This window comes from Pseudonaja textilis, chromosome Z (assembly GCF_049901715.1).
Source record: "Pseudonaja textilis isolate UNSWEBS1 chromosome Z, rPseTex1.2, whole genome shotgun sequence".
NCBI classification, from domain to species: Eukaryota; Metazoa; Chordata; class Lepidosauria; order Squamata; family Elapidae; genus Pseudonaja; species Pseudonaja textilis.
Window position 1 is genome coordinate 6,822,362 of NC_142008.1, and position 20,324 is coordinate 6,842,685.

Here is a 20,324-nt window from a genome sequence, read left to right on the forward strand (position 1 = left end):
GTTTTTTATAAATAACTGAAAGAAAGAAACACACACAATCCTCCGTCCTTCTCCTATTTTCCCCCACAGGGAAGTTCATTATCGCGAGACTTTATTATGAATCGCATTACCTGTTCAAGCTGTTTTTGCACCATGCTCTGCTGCTCGGTGACATGTTTCAGCTGCTCTGCCTCCTCCTCTGGGAACTCACGTCCAGCTTTCTTGGCTGTGCGCTGTTTTGCAGAGAGGGCCTTCTTTGATTTCCTGTGTGCTCCAATCTGCTCTTCGAGATACTTCTGCTGCATTTGGAGAAGCTGCTGGGTTTCCTGTAGCCATTCCTCATATTGCTTTCTATATGAATCATCTGGGGTTAAAAGACAACAAAGGCCATGTTCCTTCTAAAGATTCAAGTGCTAAAGGGACATTTTTATTTTTGCTTTGGGCCATGTTGTTACTACGAAGAATTCCTCCACTGATGCTCAGGCTATTACTAGCCTCCATAAAACATGTTTTCAAGCAAGCTACAGAAAAGATCTGCAGTTGCTCTCTCTCTCAATCTGTTTTATGTTCAACATAACATAGGTAGTTTCACCATAATTGAGCCTGGAACCATTGTCATAAACTGAGCAGGTCATTAACAGGTGATCATGTGACTGGCCTGATTTTATGGTTTTTTTTTTGCAATAGTCATTAAATGAATGTGGAAGTTGTAAAGTGAATGCTGCAGTCGATAAGCGACCCCATTGTTTTCAATTGGCTGTTTTTGATGGAAACCAGAAATAAACCAATTTCCAGCCAAAAACATCATAAGTTGTGGTCATGTGACCATGGGATCCTGCAAATAATTTAAATGCTAGCTAACTGCCCAAAATGCCCTCATGTGACCACAGGTTAGGGGTGGCCATCAGAATTTCAGTCACTAATTTACTGGCCAATAAGGACCACCTGTATTAATACTTTGCCTCAAACATACTTTCTTTTCAAAGTATGTTTTAAAACAATGGAAAAAATATAAAATATTTTAAAGAAATGCCAACATAGCTTTTTTAAGGCCCTAAAAGGTCATATTTCTCTTAACCTAGCCAATGGTCTATTCCTTTTTTTTAAAGTCAGCGATAAGGCTGAACACACTTATACAAAAACATATTAAGTCTATAAAAATTGAACACATGAATGAAAATCTAATTACTCATTAATAATGAAAGTTACTCAGTGAAATTCAAAATACAGTTCAATAAAACTGTATTTTAGATGTTGTATTATTTTTGTAAATTATGTTTATGGCGTTTAGAAATCATGCCCCAAGAACATAGCACATAAACAGGGTTATACTTACTTACAAATCCAGGACCAAAATTGGGAGGATTTGGTCTAGACATCTGAGGTGTTAAGCTACCATCCTTCAAAGAAAAAGAAAAAGAAAATTTCTTGAGATGATTTAAGAAAGGCATGGAGATTTTTCCAGCCCAGAAGTCAGATTATGTCAGTGTTCTTCAACCTTTAAGATATGTGGACTTCAACTTCCAGAATGCCCCATGCTGGCTGGAACATAATTTAAAATCCCCAAGGTTGAGAAACACTGCATTATGCACATAGGTTGTGTGCATGATTCTGCCTCCAGTACTAAAAGTACAATGCCTCACATATGAATCAGCTATCTCTCTCCATTTTTAACCCTTTCCCCAAAAAATAAAACCATTATTACTGCAATCAGAAGCAACAATAACAATCATCTGTAAGACAGGGAAAGGCAGCATTTCAGATTCAGCCAAACCCTTCCATAAAGTACTGTACAAGAACACTGGGGATTTGATTCTTACTTTAACCACTAAACACACTGCCCTTAAAAATTATTATTTTGAACTGAGTTACTGCAGATTTCAGGACAAACTGAATTACCTGTGTAACTGCTTGTGGTATTAGATGCTGGCCTTCACTGCTCTGGGCTCCAGGTCCTGTCTGACCCATAAAGGTAAATCTAGTAATAAGTAAAATACCAATTTGGTTTGTTTGTTATGCAACTTGCATTAAAGATGAGATCATAATCTCAAACAATTCTATCATAATATAAATCAGCTATATTATCTCATCTGTACCTATCATTATTTTAAGATCCTTCCTTCCTTCCATCCATCCATCCATCATGCAGAACAGAAATAAAAAGGAAATAACTTATTTAATGATAGAATTGTATAAATTCATTAATATGTCTGCAAGCAAGTTAGATCCAAACTTATAATTAAGAAGAAGAGCTGCACTTCCAAATTAGTATCTAACAATACTACATCACTTTAGGCAAAAGCATCATTTTTCACGAACCTGTTCATGACCAATGGTGGCATCCCCATATTGTTTTGTGCCATAACTTTATTGATCCCTTTCAGGGCTACCATTTTTGCCTTCATTATAGGATCAGTAATTGCATCAAAATCTAAGAAAAGAGAATGTTAGAATATATTATGTTTACAAAGTATACTGTAGCCTTTTTATATTTATATCTGCTAATCAATTCAATACTGTTGCTTTAAGAAAAAAAGTTTGTATTTGAAAAACTGTTTCCATGGATATATTGAATTTGTTTCAGATCACAAACTAAAGCTACCAACAATCATTTTAGAATCATTTTAAACTTAAAGTTTACATGACCTGCTTAGACTAAAATTTGCTAGCCAACTGGTGATTCAGATAAATATTTTGGCAGAAGCAGAAACGCTAAACTGTCAGTTTCTCTTAATGCCTGCACTGAGTTAGTGCCAGGAATTAAATGAAATTTGTTTTCGAGAATGTTCCCAGTTCTTATTTTGTCAAATTTACGTTTCTATTTGCATCAAAGTATATATCGTACTATATTGTATAAATCAATGGAAGAACAAAAGCAATCAAATCTTTGCATGAGCCAAAAAAATTAATAGACTATGAAAAATTAATACAGGAAGTCCTCAACTTACAACAATCAGTTTCCTAATAATTCAGTTACAACAGTATTGAAAAAATGTGACTTATGACTGTTTTTCACTTAGGCCGTCAGCATTTCCATGATAAAAATTTGGACTCTTGGCATTTAAAAGACTGTTGCAATATCCTGGGGCCACTTGATCCCCTTTTGAAGCCTTCTGATAAGGGGAAGCCAGATTCACTTAACAATCATGTTAGTCAATTTACAATGATCAACAATTGTGGCAAGAAAGGTTGTAAAATGGGGCAAAATTCACTTAACAACTGCCTTGCTTGGTAATGGAAATTTTGGGCTCAACTATGGTCATGAGGCAAGGACTATCTGTATCCAGATTTTGTCTCTATATTCAGCTTTTAGAAAGGCAACAAAAATGGTTTGTTATACTTCTGGGGACTGAAATTGCTGGCTTACTCTAATTTTTAGTTTTCATGGTAATGGTGTTAATGTTTGCTTTAATCATTTTACTGTTTTTCCACCTAGAACCTCTTGTTTTTAATTATACCTAGAACCTAATGAGCTGCAGGAAATAAATTCAATGCCATCAATCAACTATATGAATACATATCTACAGAAAGATCCCTGAATACAAAAGCTATTCAATGATCCAAAGTGCGTTAACAAATCTACACATTCCCCTGGAAGGTTGGAAATAAAATATAGGAATGGAGATGAGTTAACCTTCATGATAACTGAGAATGAAATTTATTTGCTCCATCTGGTTAGTACACATACCCAGCCAACATTACCATGGTTGGAAAAATAACAAAAGCATACCAATGTTAGGGAAAAATGGCTCAGACCGCTGGCGAATCATGGCTTGCATCTGCCGTTGCTGTTGCTGCTCTTGTCTTTCTTGATCCAAAAGATCTTGCAGCAACAGAGGCTGCTCTTCCAAAAGCAGAGGTCTCTCTCGATTCTGCTGTTGGACCAATGCCTGAGAAAGCACCAGCTGCTGAGAACCGGGAATACCACCAGGAGCAGGCCTATTTACAACAGGCCCTGTTTGACTTCCAGGCTGCCCTACCCCCAAACTGGAATTGAGGGGCTGGCCAGAGATAAAGCCTGGATTTACCGCAGTCCCTTGTGACAAACTATGGCCTACTGGTATAGCCATGTTCACATCCGATAACACATTTTCCATGTTTTGACTTGTGGATGTAATCAACGTTTGTGGAATACTGGAAATGGGATTTGTTTGGGTTGTCCGGAAAGAGTGAGAAGGAGAATCTAATAACCTTGTGTCAGGGTTTTCTGAATTGCTATGAGTAAGTAGGCTTGTAAGAACTGGTGTAGATCCAGGAGTAGAAGAATTTGTTGTATTTTGAGTAGGTAACAGAATGGCATCTGAACTGGACACGGTGGTTTCCTCATTCATACTTGCTTTATCAGTTGCTTCCACATGACAAGGCAAAACAGATTTAGTTTCTCCATCATGCTGAGCACTAGAAGCTGCCACATTCTTGTCAATCTTTTCGTGGTTACAAGTAGCTTCTTCAATTGGAGAAAGCACTTCTGTTTTAGTCTCTCTGTTCTCAGTAGCTTTTTTCTGGGGAGGAACAGACACTTCAGGAACAGAAGTTTTATCATCTGAATGTTTTTGCAGATTGTCTTCTGCCTTGCCCTGTATATCATCTATAGGCACATTAAGATCCAGCTCTTCATTAAACATACCCTTTTTGTCACCCAAATCATGGTCTGGGTCAGTATATGCAATTATGTCAAATTCTCCTGATCTCAGAAGATCATCAAGATGACGGTCATTAGTTTCAAGATTATCTAATGTGTCCAATTCATCACCTTTATCTTCTGAATCTAAGTTTAAATTTTCAAGATCTTCATCAACCAAATCCTTAACCTCAACACCATCAAGGTCTTTAACATCTAAATCTTTTACAGAAGGATCATCAGGATCAAGTTTCTCTCCTAAGGTATCTGTAGGCTGACTGGGCACTTGTAAGTTATTTGTTTCATCAGGTCTTGTGGCTGGCAAAGAGTCTCCTGAAAATGCATTATTTATTGATGGGTGATTTAAGGAACACATGACTAGCGAAGGTGGGTGACCTGGATTCATTTTATCCTGCTGGGATGGTGCTAAATGTTCCAAACCTGTTGAACTCTGCAACGGATTATCTGAATTTTGAGAATTACATCTTGTGGGTTCTAGGTGCCTTGGGCCCTGACAATTCTGTCTAGGTAGAAGCTCAGTTTGTTGTTGATGCTCAGGAACAGGGTTCACAATAGTAGTTGATGAAGAAATAAAAGACAGCCTTGGTCTGACTTCAGGTGCTCTATGACAAAGCTCAATGAATGCCTGCCCCATTATGTTGTGCTGTTGAACCTGGATACCTTGTGGTGGGAAATGCTGTGACAAACCAATGGGATTATTCATTGGTGGTTGGTTAGACAGTCTAGGCAGATCTATAGGTATGGTTCTTCTAAACTGTGGTGCAACACCAACATGTTGCATTTGTTGTGATGGACCAAGAAAATGATCTTGACAAGGTGGAAGTCCATGGCCACCACTGGGAAAGCCAAATCTGGGAAAGAGAAAAACAAGTTTTTATTGAATTGGATGACCCAGAGGAGAGTATTTCCTCCATAATGACTACATACAATAACTGTGTAGCTAATTTTCACATAAATAAAATTAACGACATCTCTGATAATGTGTTATTTTCACATTATCCATTTAGTATTAAAAATAGATGATCCCTCTCTGTATATAATTCAGTAAAAAAAATTATGCATATTTTACAAAACTACAGAAAGTGTAAAAAAATAATATACTAAGATAAAAAGGCAATATATCTTATTTTAAACTTGATTAAATTGCAGAAAAAATGTAAATTAAGGCCAATTAATAAAATTGTAATTAATTTTCAGGCTAATTAATATAATTGATATAAGGATAGTATCGTCCAAACATAACATGGAAAGGAAACATTTATGGACTTTAAATTTACAGACTATAAAATTATAATTTAAACAAAAATAATATATTCTGGTGTCAAAATGTTATGGCCTCAGAAGTTAAATATTTTTGTGCTTTTTACATTATTTTACAAAATAAAAAGAATATTTAATACAATATGAATTAAATTTTAAGTAGCTGCATGCAACTTTTAATACGTTTGCATACGTTACGTTCAGGTACTATTTTAAACTACATGCTATTTAAAGGGATTGTTAAAAGTAATGAAGATTTTTTTTAAAAGTATGTTGCTGAAAATTACGATTTCCTCCCCTTCATGAAAGATGTATATCATATAGTATCATATATCATATCTATAACACAATTTCTGCATTAAAATGAACTTACGCAAATTTGTCTCGGTCATTCTGAATGACAAACATGCTTTAATTTTTTCATAAATAGTCCAAATTTAGTAAAGTGTGATAAACTATTTCTATACCTAATTGCATGAGGCCTCATCCCCATGCCAACAGCATCTCCTGGAAATTGAGGTCTATTCAACTGCCCATCAACAGGAAAACCTGCCAGCCGTAGTCCACCTGGACGAACGGTGGATGATCTAATGTTGCCAGGATACGGAGGTGGTGGTCGGGTGAAAATTTTATTCAGATTTTCTTGCTGCCATGATTGAATAGATGCCGTTGGAGTTGCTGAAGCAGGCTCTGCTGGGGCTTTTTCTTGACGGATTGCGTTTTTCTTTTGTTGCTGCTGCTGAAGAATAATTTCACGTAACTTCTGGCGCTGACAAGAAACAGAAAAAATTATAAGCTAATGTTCACATAGAAACATTTTGCTTCTTTTGATAAAACATTGTTCCTACAGTAGGTCACCTACCAGTAAACCACATTTCTTTTTTACCAGCATTTGCTCATTTTAAAATTGCATTCATCCATCTTTACTCATCCATTAGATCAGGAGTGTCAAACTCAAGTCATCACGGGATGAATCAGGACTTTTTTCCCCTTTGCTAAACTGGGAGTGGGTGTGGCCAGCACGTGACGCATCCAGCCCATGGGCTGGGAGTTTGACAGCCCTGTTTTAGATGGACTTTAAAAAGAAACTTGCAAAAACTCAAAACATTAATCCTCTGGCTTAAAATCAGCCTCTTGGCATTCAGAATCTCCAACTCTGTCACATTTCTACACTGCCCATCTCACCTCAGTAACTTTGGGCAGTTTACAATAAAATTCTGAAGTTAAGAAAGGATCTGCTGTAATACAATGCCCTCAATTTCTAAGACTAGACAGCCAGTCCAGAATATTATGACGATAAAATGAATGAGTATTTTCACAATCCTCATGTCTATACAGAATCAATTATTCACTAGACTAAGACAGGCTTGAAATTAGGTTGAAATAGCCCTATTCAATTTGTCTCATTTAATTTAGCTTTGAATTACATGATTACACTTAAGCTTACTGCCCAATGGAAGGGTTTTAAGCACTGAATAATGATTTTTATAGATCTTGGATCCAAGAAGCATTTCTTTAAAAGAACAGTAGTTAACACAAATAAGTATGTGCTTCTTGATTCTAACTATATATGGTGGGGGAAATATACCAATTTTATAGCTCATTTCTACCCTCAACTCTGGTTAAGAAGAGATGTTGGATAACATTCACACAATAAGTATTTAATAAAGATATGGCAACATTAGCCAGAAATTAGTCAGTTTGTGTAATTCAGCTGTGTAAATAAGTGATTTATTGAGACAAGCAGTCTCTTATGCTTCTAAAGGTTATTCTTACAATATTTCAACTGTCATCTCAATATGAAACAGCATAATATCAAACAAGATAAATTCACCTGTCTTAATTTTTCTCCATCTGTATGAGACACTGTGCTGTTCTGGGTTAGTCCTGCAGTTGGGCCTGGGACAGAACCTTGTGTAGTCTGTGAAAATAGTTTTCCCTGCAAATTCATGGATGAATTTACAGAGGAATTGAAATTTCCCTCTGACCCACTTCTAGTTTGGTCATCTTGAGGGTGCTGAGCTGTTCCAAAGGCTTCAGGTTGAGATCTTGGAGTCATTGGAGGCTGATCAAAAGGATCACAAGGTGAGGGATCATGGCTAAAAGAATCTGTCACTGTAGACCCTGGTAGCTTTGAAGGCTGAGAAGGATCTGATGGCTTGACAAAAGTCCCAGATGAAGTCCTGCTCTGTGATGCCTGCAGATAAGGATCCCGATCTGACATGGTAATAGGTCTACTGAAAGTTTCTGAAATTCCAGATCTTTGAGTTGCTGGTGACTGAGAATATGGATCATTAGTAACTGGTATTGGTGTACCTGGAGGCTGGGCATACAGATCAGAATGCCTCTGATTAGCTGAAACCTGAGCAAATAAGTCTGCAGTCTGTGGAGGTCTTGATGCCAGTGGTTGATGCATATATGGGTCAACTGAAACAGGTCGAATGGAGCCAGGAGGCTGGGCATAAAGATCTGAAGCAGGTCGAGGAGTGCCAGGAGGCTGGGCATAAGGGTCTGTGACAGGGCGAGGAGTGCTGGGGGGGTGGGCATATGGATCCTGAGCAACTGTCCTCGAAAGAGATCCAGAATAATCACTCTGATTTCGCAACACTCTTTGTGGATGGGCAAAAGTATCCTTTATTGCTGAGTGTGAAGCCAACTGAGATTGGTTGTAAGAATCACTAGATGGATTGTGTGCAAAACTGTCTACAGGCCTTGGTGTCAAAAGAGGCCTTTCGTAAGGATCCATAGCTACTCTCCTTAAAGTAGGTGGCATTTTTGTGTAAGAATCTTGAGAAGATGGATTTGGGCACGCTGGGGTTTTAAACAGGTTGGAATGCCCTTCAATAACAGATGCTGAAGTCAATGAAGGCCTTGAACATGAATCAGTAGAAGAGATACGTGGTCTCTGAAAAGTATCCCCTCCTGTTCTTGGAGGTGGCTTAGCAAATTGGTCACTGCTTGCCGGTTGTTCTGAAATTAAAGGTGATCTTGATATCCCCAAAGGTTTAGAGAACTGCTCTGTTCCAGTTACAGGTCTTGGTGTATCTGGAGGTTTTGCATAAGGATCATTGGTGCCTGGGGACAAAGAACACGAATCTCTGGCTGGTGATGGCCTCCTTCCCATTGATTCAGAAACTTGAGTTGGCCTGGATATCGAAGGCAGTGGGCAGACCTCTGCTGATGTAGCAGAATTTCTCCTGACAAATTTTTGATTTTGGTTCACAGGTGGTGGCCTGGGAGTTCCCACCATTTTTGCATATGGGTCAATGGGAGAAGGTGGCTGAGCAGAGGGGGAAGAAGAGAATGTTTGTTGTGATGGAGTCTGACAATGACCATCTTGAGCAGGCATTCGATTAGCAGTCGCAGGTGGAGGTGGGGCTTGGGGTTTTAGGAAAACATCAGAAGTAGATGTAGAAGGACCAGGCAACTGTTTTGCATATAATGCTTGCTGTGCAGGAGACATATTTCCATTGCTAGTCTGAGGGGTTAAAGGACTTTGCATCCCACTGCTAGGGGTATCTGAGCCTGACTGGTTTACAAGCTGTTGTGATCCTAGTTGTTGCTGCTGCAGCTGCTGCTGCTGCTGCTCATTTTTCACTTGCTCAAGTTTCTGAGTTGCTTCAATTTTAGCTTGTTGTTTACTCTTTTGACGCATTTGCTGTTTCAGAAAAGGAAGAAAAAAAGTTAAAATTAAATAAAAGTGAAGTAGTAAACCCCCACACATATTTAAATATTATTTATACACATATACAGACACACTTAAGAGCACAGAAACCAATGGCAAAGTTTTCATTATTTTTTTCATAAAGTCATATCTGAAATTATTAAAAGTATGCATTTTTGAAAATCAGACGTTCTTATTAAAAGTGAACATAACAGTCAAGTACTATAAAAATGCTTTCAAGTCATATCTAAAGTTTCATCGAAGCCACTCAAACTTTTTGGAATCTCCCATTCAAATTTGCTTTTAGTGCAAGATTTTTTTAAAAACTGGATTGAAACATGACTGCAGGACATGCAATATTTCCTGACACCCCCAAAAAACATAAGTTCATCTTCATCTTCATTCAACTTATTGTGAAGTTTGAATTCAATACAGTAAAAATAAAATAAAACCCTCCCCTGAAGAGATGCATCCTGTAGACTCCCCCAGTTCTCATCAAGTATGGAAGAGACTAGAAATACTGCAATCTATAATCGTAACAATATGGAAATAAACTATTTCCATATTCGTACCTATTTCCTGTATTCTTACTCATGTTTATACTTATACCTATTATCTTGTAAGCAATTGACAAATCAAATAAATAAAATAAATTCAGATAGCGTCTATTAATCTCTAAATTAGCCTGTGTTTTCAGAATCTGCCATATTCCCCTAACACCTATCACTTCTAAAAACATTATATATTTTAGTATTTCCTTCTGCCTATAATGCTTCACTTTAAGACAGAAATATAAATTCAACCTTGTATGATATGAGATTTCTCCATGAATTTGTTCCAATTTATTTAAAGTTCTATTTATGATACAAAAGCTACATCACATTTAGGCAGCCCATATCCACTGAAGGGGAGTGTAAAAATATGCAGCTGTGCTAGACAAATAGCAAAAAGCAAGCAGCAAATGCAACGCACCTGCCTAAATTTCCATTCTTGCTCATGTTCAGATTCTCTTTGTTTTAATGGATCCTTGAAGAGATCAGTTTCAATACGAGATCCAGGATCAATGTTATCCTGCTGTTGCTGCCTCTTCATTGAATCATTGGACATCTGTACTTTGTTAATCCGTAAAGCAGCCCTATTATCTCTGGCTTTTTGCTATTTCAAAAACAAAAACACAATTTACTTGGGTTCTGATTCATAAATAAAACCAACCTTTTTCATTCTCCCAGAAATACTTAAATTTATTTATTTGATTTCAAAAATGATTTAATAAGCAACAAGGCAGCTATTTATTTCACTAGACAAATACAGAGTAGATAAATTTATGCAGATCCAGATGGAGGACAAAGTTGCCATCAACAAGAACAAATAATTATTGAAATACTAAAGAAAAGGAGTATTTTTAATCAAGGTACAATTGAAACAGAAAATTAAATCTAGGAAATGTGGCCCTGCTTTATTCTAAGCCACAAACATGGCTTTTAATAATTCCAAAAGTCTTATGCACTTATTTCTAACTAAGATTCTTCCAATTGCAACCCTAGATGACCAAATCAATTAGGTTGTTACCAAAAATTTGATCTGTATGTAAATTCCATATTAAAGTAAAATGTTACACAAAGCATTCACAAAACATGAACAATAATAACAAACTTTGAATGCCCTAAAAAGTAGATTTGGGAAATCAAAAAGCAGTTAGTATTTAGGAAAGCAAGAAAACTTAGCTACTACTGATTTATGTCCTTGAGGAATGAAAGAAGATAATGCTTTCTCTTAGAATGTTTCTTCAAATTAATCTATTATCTTGGCACTTTCAAATTTTGGAACATGTAAAGGGGACTGAGATCTGAATAAAAAGGGTCTTCAAGGGTTCAGACACTTATGTGTTTCTTGTTCTGCCTCTTGGGCAATCAAGGGGCCCAGGAAGTATGGGTTATTTATGTATCAAATCTTATTGTTTTCAGTCTCACACCACTTTAAAGAAATTTAGACTCATAAAGAAAGCCTTTCTCTCAGTCTGATCCAGTTGGATCTCGAATGGAAGTGGATAAGAAAGAGTGGAAAGCCTAAACAAAAAGGGGAAAAAAGATCCTTAAAATCAACTTTAATGCAGTGAATTATCATGGATCCCTGTGTAACCCACAGAGAAGTCTGGAAAAATGCCTATTGAACAAGTTAGTTTTACTAGATTTTATGTTTTTAAAATGTACTCTGCTGAAGCAATACACTTCTTAGCAATTCACAGTTTAAAATAATTTCTAGACTAATTAACAGAAGTTGTAGATAAAGAGAAAATGTGTTTTCATAAACTGAAAAGGTTCAATACCACGTATGGAGCTCTTTCTTGAGAGCTTGCCTTTCTCCATAGCTTGGCAATCTGCTTGACTCTGGTAGTCCAGTCTGAGAACATGGAGAAGAGAAAGGAGACAAATGCATTAATTGGTACTAGAATTATTACTGATACATTGTGGAATATTATCCAATTCATAGGATATGTTAAAAAAATAAAATACCCTGAAACAAAGTGAACATCCAATAGCCCTGCAGAAATTAAGTTTAACTTGATAACATACCTGGAAACTCTTCTTTTAGGTTTGGGAAATTGATATTTGTGTATAAAACAGGTGCTACTGTTGCCATTTCACCAAGTGCTTCCTCTTTTTCCCATTTCAGAGTGCTCCTCTGCGCATTAGACATGGTATCATTTTCTCCTTCCAAAGGAGTTGCAGTTGCAACCCAAGGATTGTTAGGATCGTTAATCATTGCATTAAATACTGTGTTTTTATCTCTAAAATCACAACACAAAAACAAAGCATAGATATCAATTTTTGCATACAGAACTACATGCTCCCAAACCTTATATTTTAAAATTGTTAACAGTACTGGCACACCATATTCTGGTGTCAGTGAGAAATTAGGGAGCCCAATCTTTTAACTTAATTCTGTATTAATTTAATTTCTTGCTAGCTATGTTTTTTTAATTATAGTTTTATCCTGTTATTATTTTTATAAATAGTTTGGGGAAGTGAACATGTATAATGACCCTTCATTCTCCTATGGTATTTTCTTCACAAGAGCCACCATGTGAAATAGGCTGAGTTGAGAGAAAGGGACTAGTTCGAAATCACCCAGGTGGCTTTCATGCCTAAGGCTGTACCAGATTTTTTTAAAAAAATACCTGAACTTTAAATTTACTAACCTGGTATCAGCATAGGAAGGCTGTGTTATAGTTGAGAAAGCTCCTAATCCACCTCCAGGTACTAAGGCTGTATGAGGGAGATGGGGAGTTTGTCCAATCAGGCCATTCATAAGTGGAACTCTTGAAAATGCATTCTCCCCTTAGAAGAATAAAATGGAAAAATAAAATTAATAATAAACAGTTCTAGACCAATTTGTTGCTAACAGGAGAACACAACTTAGGATATATCTACAGCATTTAGCTATTCTTCATGTTTTAGAATATCTCACATCGATTAGGCTAATAAACCTCTGATTCATGGTTTCACAGAATTAGATTAAAGCTTTTGAAGGAACTATCAAATACACAATTTCAGTTCTGTTGGGAATAGTTTACAAAGACATATTCAGGGCCTGTGTTAACTAATATTATCTTTAATAAAACACTATTTGTATAGGTAAGGAATATTTATAATATAAGAAGGGAACGTGTAAAAGAACAGTTATGAGATTGATTTACATGCAAGTTTAAAGTAATCTCAATAATGTAATGAAAAAATAAATGCAAAAATGAATAACCATATTTTTTGGTGTATAAGATGCACCCTCCCCCAAAACGCGGATGGAAATGTATCTTATACAGTGAATGTTGCCGAAGCCTTGCCTACCTGCCGGCCCCCACCCTTTGGCCTCTGCCTCCCAGGAATTTGCCTCCTTGCAGCAAACAGCAAACAGCCTAGTCACCTTTAGCACAGCCTGGTTAGCATAAGCAGCCGATTGTTGGTCATTGGCAATAGGGATTGCCATCGCCTATTGCTACCTCTGTGTGCCCCATTTTCGGCCTCCACATGCCCCATGTTCAGGTGGCAGGGATCAGAATGGGTGGAAAATGGGGTGCGCGGAGGCCGAAAACAGGACGCACAGAGGCCAAAAACAAGATGCGGAGGTCAAAAACGGGAGCAGCAATGGGCAATGGCGATCCCTGCAGCCTGAAACAGCTGATCTTCGGGAGGCCAATCCAACTGACAATCAGCTGCTTGTGCTAATCAGGCTGTGCTGAAGGTGATTAGCTGTTTGCTGTTTGCTGCAAGGAGGCAAATTGCTGGGAGGCAGAGGCAGTTTCCCCCCCTTGTTTTCCTCCCCAAAAGCTAGGTACATCTTATATTTCAGAGAATCTTATACTCTGAAAAATACAGTAAAGGTCCTTACATCTCCCCTCAAAAGAGGTCAGAATCCCTTTTACAAATTATAGTGAGCAGTTAAGGTATATTAAAAATCCTTTAAAAAAACCCCACCTTCCCCATACAGCTTATCCTCTATTTAAGACCACAATAGGGATGGAAACTCTGTCGCTAAGCAAGGCAATCTTTGAGTTATGCTCAATGTTACCTTTTTTGCCATGGTCATTAAGCAAATCACTGGTCATTAAGTGGTAGTTAAATGAATTTGGCTTCCTTCGTTGACTTTGCTTCTAGGAAGCCCGCTGACAAGGCTGCAATTAAGTGATCACATGACCCCAAGACAGTACCACTGCCAGAAATCTATGCCAAATGCCCAACTTTTGATCATGTAACTACAAGAACACTGCGACTGTTGCAAGTGTGAGGAATGACCCACTGTCACTTTTTGTGGTGAAATTACAGGCTGAAGGAGAGGGGGACCTTTTTACAGAAGTAAAAACAACTCCCAGTCATCTCATTCCTCAGGGAAGGAAATGTCTGAGGTCAAGTCCTTAGGTCTAGATCTGCTGTTTCCCAAGAAATATGTAAATCTTGTAATATAGGTGGTTAGCAATAAAGTATCTGGTTGGGCCTGTTCACGGAGTTGTTCTGGTTACTGGCACCTGACATTTTTTTCAGCACCATTGTAACTTCAAATGGACACTAAACGAATGATTTTTTTAAGTTGAGGACTATGTCTATGACAAGGCACTGGTTATTCTTGAACTGCTCTCAATTGCCATATTGTTTATTTAGGATGAAATACTTTTAAATTGATAAAAAAAACAAACCTTGATTGTGCAAATGCATTAACTGTTGTGGAGGTGGTTGTGGAGGCTGTGGCAAAGGAGCTGACTGAGTGGCTGCAGGACTCAATACAGCAGTAAACAAGTCTTCCACATCTTTTCCTCCCAGTTCTATGAAATATAAGGGGGCATTAGAGCAATAGCAGACAGATATTGATGTGGTGCACACACACACACACACACATAATATGAATGTGTGTGAAATAAACTTCAAAGAAAGATATTAAAAATAGGTCACATACCTGGAATCTTATATAATTTACCAAGAATTGCACCTGCACAAAGTAAAAGCAATGAATATTACCAATCACCATTTACCATTCACAGAATTTAGATAATTGCAACACATTAATTTCAAGAATTACTAGCATGAAGTTGAACATATGTGGTAATATGCCAAAACAACAAGCTGGCTTGGAAGACAAGGACACAACATAACCATTTACCATCTGTGACCATCTTGTCCAATTCTGGGCTCAAGATCCCATCTAACTGTTCTTCACTCAGTGGCCGGGTACTCTGGCTGACATTCTGCAGAGGCATCGAGGTGGAGGGATCATCAGAGATAGGCCCAATATCTAGTCCAGCTGAAGGAAAAAGATAATTTTGAATAACATTAATTGGCTTAAATGGTAGGAAAAAATCCTATCGTGCATACAGCCAAATGTAATAACAGTATTGAGCAGTTTAAGAAGTCAATGTTTTCATTTTAAAAAATATTTTGAATATAATAAACAGGAAAAGCATCCATACTGGTACCAGAAAAACAAACCCAATTATGTATTGTGGGAAAGTTTTTATTAGTGAATTGCAATTGCAAACTTTCAAAGTTTTCAAATAATGACAGATTACTAACTTTTGTCCCCCCTCCTGTTTCATAAACATTTCATAACCAATTTGTCTAATGAATAACATCTATCAGCTATTTTGTAAATGTTCAGTTAACTCAATAAAGGCATTATTTCCATATGGATTTGAATCACGAAATGCACATCAAAATCTTGACAATAATAAAACTACTGTAATATTTGACATATATCAAAAATAGATAAGGGTATTTTACATTTAAGGGAATGTTTTTTTTTTCAAATAAATCAGTCAACAAATGAAAACTGTGTTATGGATGCTGTGAAACTATGTCTGAAGTACTCAAAAGATTAAAAAAGCTCGGGGTCTTTAAATATGATTTAGACATGAATAGTGCATACTGTTTGATGAAGGGTGTTAAAGACTACAACTATGGAGTATTGTTTTATAATAAAACAACAGTTATGCTTTTCAACAGGTATGTGTAGCATTACTTCTAATTATTTAGTAGGCTGAGAAATGAATGTTTTCACTACCAGTAGGAAGATTATAAACTGTATTTCTTTTCTACTTTACAAGTGTTTAAAAAGTCAGACAAGATGTAGTGGGAACTGTCATGATTTCTGGCTTAGAAACTACATTTTGGTGAAAGAAAACTTTTTATTCTGATCCCAAGTTTGGCTTAGTACATTAATTTACTGCTCAGGGAAAACTTTTGCTTATAAAATTGCTAATTATTTCAAATACCAAACCACATGCTGGCTTAGACTGCTCCTGATTGTAGCTTATTGTGCATCTCATCCTGGTTTTTCTCCTTGTCCTTCCTTCCCTTTGCAGACTGCTGCGTTGTATTAGAATCTTTGCGGCATCGTTGCTTCTGTAACTGACCTAATCCTGGTCTCTTCAAGGCTATGTGACAAGGACGTGTTTTACTTTCACCCATTTAATTGAAAACCCAAGTAAGGTTCTTTGAGTCAGTACTGGCACCAACTAGGAACTCTCTTTTTTATTAAACTGCCGAGGCAATGCTGGCAAATTGAAATTCCGTATGGGTCACTGTTTGAAATCATTTGGCTGGATTTTATTCAGTTGTTCTGGCAGCAGTTTACATGATATTTTATTTTATTTATTGAATATATTAAATTTCTGTGCTGCCCATTTCACTGTTTAGGGTGATTTATATGACTAAATTAGTTGGTTAACTATTTAGCCAATTGCTTCAAATCATTTTGATTGTTTTTTATTAAATACATAAATTGATAATATATTTTAGCTTATGCTTTTTTTTTCTTGGCAAGAAAGTATTACAAGTAGTGATGGTGAAAAATTATTCTTCCAGGCAGAAACGTTTTATTAGTCAAGTTAATAGAATCTGAGGTGTGTATATAGGTTTTGTGTATATGTGTGTGTGTGTGGTATCTAGAAAGAGAGAAATCATGTATGCCAGTGTTGAAAAAGAAGTGTGTGGAAAATAGAGTCTATTGTTTTTACAAAATTGTAAGAAGACATAGTAGCTTATGAAGAAACTACATTGTATACATTTCTAATCTCATGAGCTAGGCCAGTGATGGCTAACCTTTCCTTCCTCGCATGCCAAAAGTGTGCACTCGCACATGTGTGAGCATGCAGGCGTGCCAGCATCTATAAGGCAATGCACGCGGGAGCCCCCATGCCCCTGTGCATGTGTGCACAACACCCGCATGTGCACTGCATGTCTCTGCGCATGCATGTACGACCCCGTCACGCATGCCACTTTTTGCACATGCACGCGAATCTCCTCCACGTGCCCCACTCCCTGCACATGCCCAGGAGTTACCCAATGATCAGCTGACGGGTGGGTAGGCGGCGTGCACACCTGCGCAATTTAGTCACTCTGGGGTGACGGCTTATGTGCTGGCGGAGATGGCTCTGCATGCCATTTCCAACATGCATGCCATAGGGTCACCATCATGGAGCTAGGCTGAAGCTTGAGAATTACATGTTAGAAGGTGCTGTTATGCTAAAAACTGGTCTTAACCAGAATTTACTGATATATTTACTCCTAGGAGAGACAACCCCTAGGAACTAGGACCACCCAAGGCGATTTATAAATAAGGGCAGGGTGTGATAGAATTAGAGTAGTGGGAGATATAATCAGGGGCGGAGATAATGTATTCACTTTAGATGCTTTGGATAGATTGTGACGGCATGAGTACTAAGCTAATGAGGAAAGGGTGGGAGGTAAATCTGTAATGGCAATGTACAATATAAGGAAAACATATTGATGATTTAGGGTGTGTCCATTGTACCTACATGTGCGTGGAGGCACCCTCTTTGCAAAGCAGTAAATAAAATTAGCATTGTTTTCTCTTGGAAGTTTTGGCTGGTGATTGTTTATTTCAAAACTAGACAACAGATCCCACAACTGCAACATTAATTAGGTAAACAGGTAGTCCTCAATTTAGAACTAGTTGCTTAGCAACCAAGTTATGACAGACCCCACGCAAAAGGTGTTTATGACCTGAAACATCGATGAAGGTTCTCAATCATCCAGGTAGAGTTGTCTGAAGGTTGAATCAATGCCACAGCACTAAATTTTGTTAATAGCTTGAGAGACATTTCACTGCCCAACCAGGCAGCTTCCTCAGTCAGAACAAGGCAGTTAAGGCAGAGAGTTGTAATGTACTAATTCCTGCCACACCATTCTCAGGGGATTGTTCCCCAAAGTGCGTTGAAACGTCTTACAAACAAACAACAAAAAAGCCCGGTCCAGTTGCAATGATTCACCCTTCAGACAACTTTTGAGAACTTTACCTGGATGACTGAGAATCTTCATCGGCATTTTGCAATGCACTTTGGGGAAGAAACCCCTGAGGTTGTGGTGGCCGGAGTTGGTATGTTCCAATGACTGACTGCTTTCCTCTGACTGAGGAAGTTGTCTTGACAGGCAGTGAAATGTCTCTCAAACTAACAACAAAAAACTAGTCCAGTTGCAGTGATTCAACCTGACAACCTTCAGATATTTACAACCCAATTCCAAAGTGTTGACAAACACCTACCACCTATGGTCATGTGACCATATTTGGGGTGTTCGGCAACCATCCTGCATTTATAGCTGTTTGCCGTGCTCTGCCCTCACGTGCCTGTGATTTACAATATTTTTGCCGAATACTAGCGTTTATTTCTGGATTTTGGCAAAAATGACACATAGCAAATAAAGAGTTTACTTAATGATTGAGATGTTTACTTAAGAACCATGGATCACTTCATGATCATTCTGATTTACTTAACAACCACCACAAAATAAAAAAGAATGTGAAATTGGGTCAGTCACAGGATGACCTGCTGTACAACCATAACAACTTGCAAGCCTAATGGGTAAGTTCCATTATGGTTGTAGGTCTAGGACTATTTATAGCCACTTAAGGAAGGAAAAGGGAGAGAGAAAGAAATTCAAGATAACCCTGACATGACTGTCCTTATAAAATAGGGAGCAAAGGGAAACAGGTTTTCAAAATTCCAATATAATCTGCTGAAACAATGAAGTGTTTTTGTAGCTTGTGCAGTACGTCTTTTCCTGACCTAGCCTATCTCAAAGGACTGACTTTTTATGTCTAAAAGCAGAACACTTACCAGGAATGAAAATACTGTGGAATTTTAGAGCTTTTATAATATGTTTAAGTTTTTGTCAAAAAAATCTCTTTTCTAAAATATGAATCTTAGGCGTTACATCTAGCATTCTTAACTTACATTTGCAAAAACATTCCAAAGCTAAATTAAAAACCAGAAGGTTCCTGCCCCTCCATGCTTTTATATTTATTGATGTAAATAAAAAGTCTACTAATCTAAACAGAGACATGAAATGCTTTAAATAAGTTCAAGAGAAATGTATTACTTGATATTGTGAAATGCACACATAGACAATTCTGTAGTTATTCACAATATTCTTTAAATTAAAAAATCGAGTTCTTCTAAGTGCACTATAAATACAGGCATGTTACATTGCGCAAGACTCTGCACAAAAGTAGTGAAAAATGAAAGAAAGTGAGGCAACAGAAGAGTTATTACACTATGCATGCATTTTTTTAAAAAATCAGCTGAAACCCTGAGGAAACAGAACTACTTCTAAATACTGATCATCCACTGAATATTTCCTTACCAAAGGGGGAAGAGGAGTTCTCAACCTGGAAAGTGCATAAATCAAGACCTACAGGATCCAAACCAGATAAAATGGATGATTATAAGAAAAAAAAAGTGAAGCAAGCAAGCAAGAACAAATCAAAAGTATATAGCTGCATGCTGAAATAGTTCATGGATATGAAAAAACACTGAAAGATATCCCCAGAGTAATAAAGGACAATAAAAAAAACAAAAACAAAGGACAGATGTATTAAGCAAAGCAAGAGGTGATAGCCTTGACTAGTAGAAGCATATTTTAAAATTATGCATATAAACAAATACACATGTAGGTAGACCTGAACTTGTTGGCAGTTACTATGTCACTGAAAAATGTGACTTATGACTGATCCTCGCACCTGTTGCAGCAGCTCCATGATCACATGATTAAAATCTGGAGCCTTGGCAATCAGCATGAATTTAGATCAGTTGCAGCATCCTGAGGTCATGTGATCCACACCTGCAACTTCTCAACCAGCTTCTAACAAGCAAAGTCATTAGGAGAAGCTGGATTTGCTCAATGACAATGTAATTTACTTAAAAACTGTAGTATAAAAGGTTGCAAAATTGGGCACAACTCACTTAACAACTGCCTGACATAGCAATGGAAATTC

At 37.3% G+C, this 20,324-nt stretch overlaps 1 protein-coding gene across 21 annotated transcripts in view; it reads right to left on the minus strand.

The window, feature by feature from the left end:
• Positions 1-20,324, minus strand: part of KMT2C (lysine methyltransferase 2C) — a 143,418-nt gene that overhangs the window by 21,454 nt on the left and 101,640 nt on the right. For 18 of the 21 annotated variants that reach the window (XM_087915758.1, XM_026719882.2, XM_087915762.1 and 15 more), the window contains 15 exons: positions 19,694-19,741; positions 15,195-15,335; positions 14,991-15,023; positions 14,734-14,859; positions 12,745-12,883; positions 12,119-12,333; positions 11,872-11,945; positions 10,518-10,700; positions 7,716-9,539; positions 6,349-6,650; positions 3,710-5,472; positions 2,299-2,410; positions 1,879-1,957; positions 1,316-1,379; positions 111-343 (listed from right to left, as the gene is read on the minus strand). In XM_087915758.1, coding sequence (XP_087771884.1) covers positions 111-343; positions 1,316-1,379; positions 1,879-1,957; positions 2,299-2,410; positions 3,710-5,472; positions 6,349-6,650; positions 7,716-9,539; positions 10,518-10,700; positions 11,872-11,945; positions 12,119-12,333; positions 12,745-12,883; positions 14,734-14,859; positions 14,991-15,023; positions 15,195-15,335; positions 19,694-19,741 — 5,336 coding nt within the window. The remainder of the gene's footprint in view (positions 1-110; positions 344-1,315; positions 1,380-1,878; positions 1,958-2,298; positions 2,411-3,709; positions 5,473-6,348; positions 6,651-7,715; positions 9,540-10,517; positions 10,701-11,871; positions 11,946-12,118; positions 12,334-12,744; positions 12,884-14,733; positions 14,860-14,990; positions 15,024-15,194; positions 15,336-19,693; positions 19,742-20,324) is intronic. The other 3 variants (XM_087915746.1, XM_087915749.1, XM_087915748.1) reach the window with 3 other exon arrangements.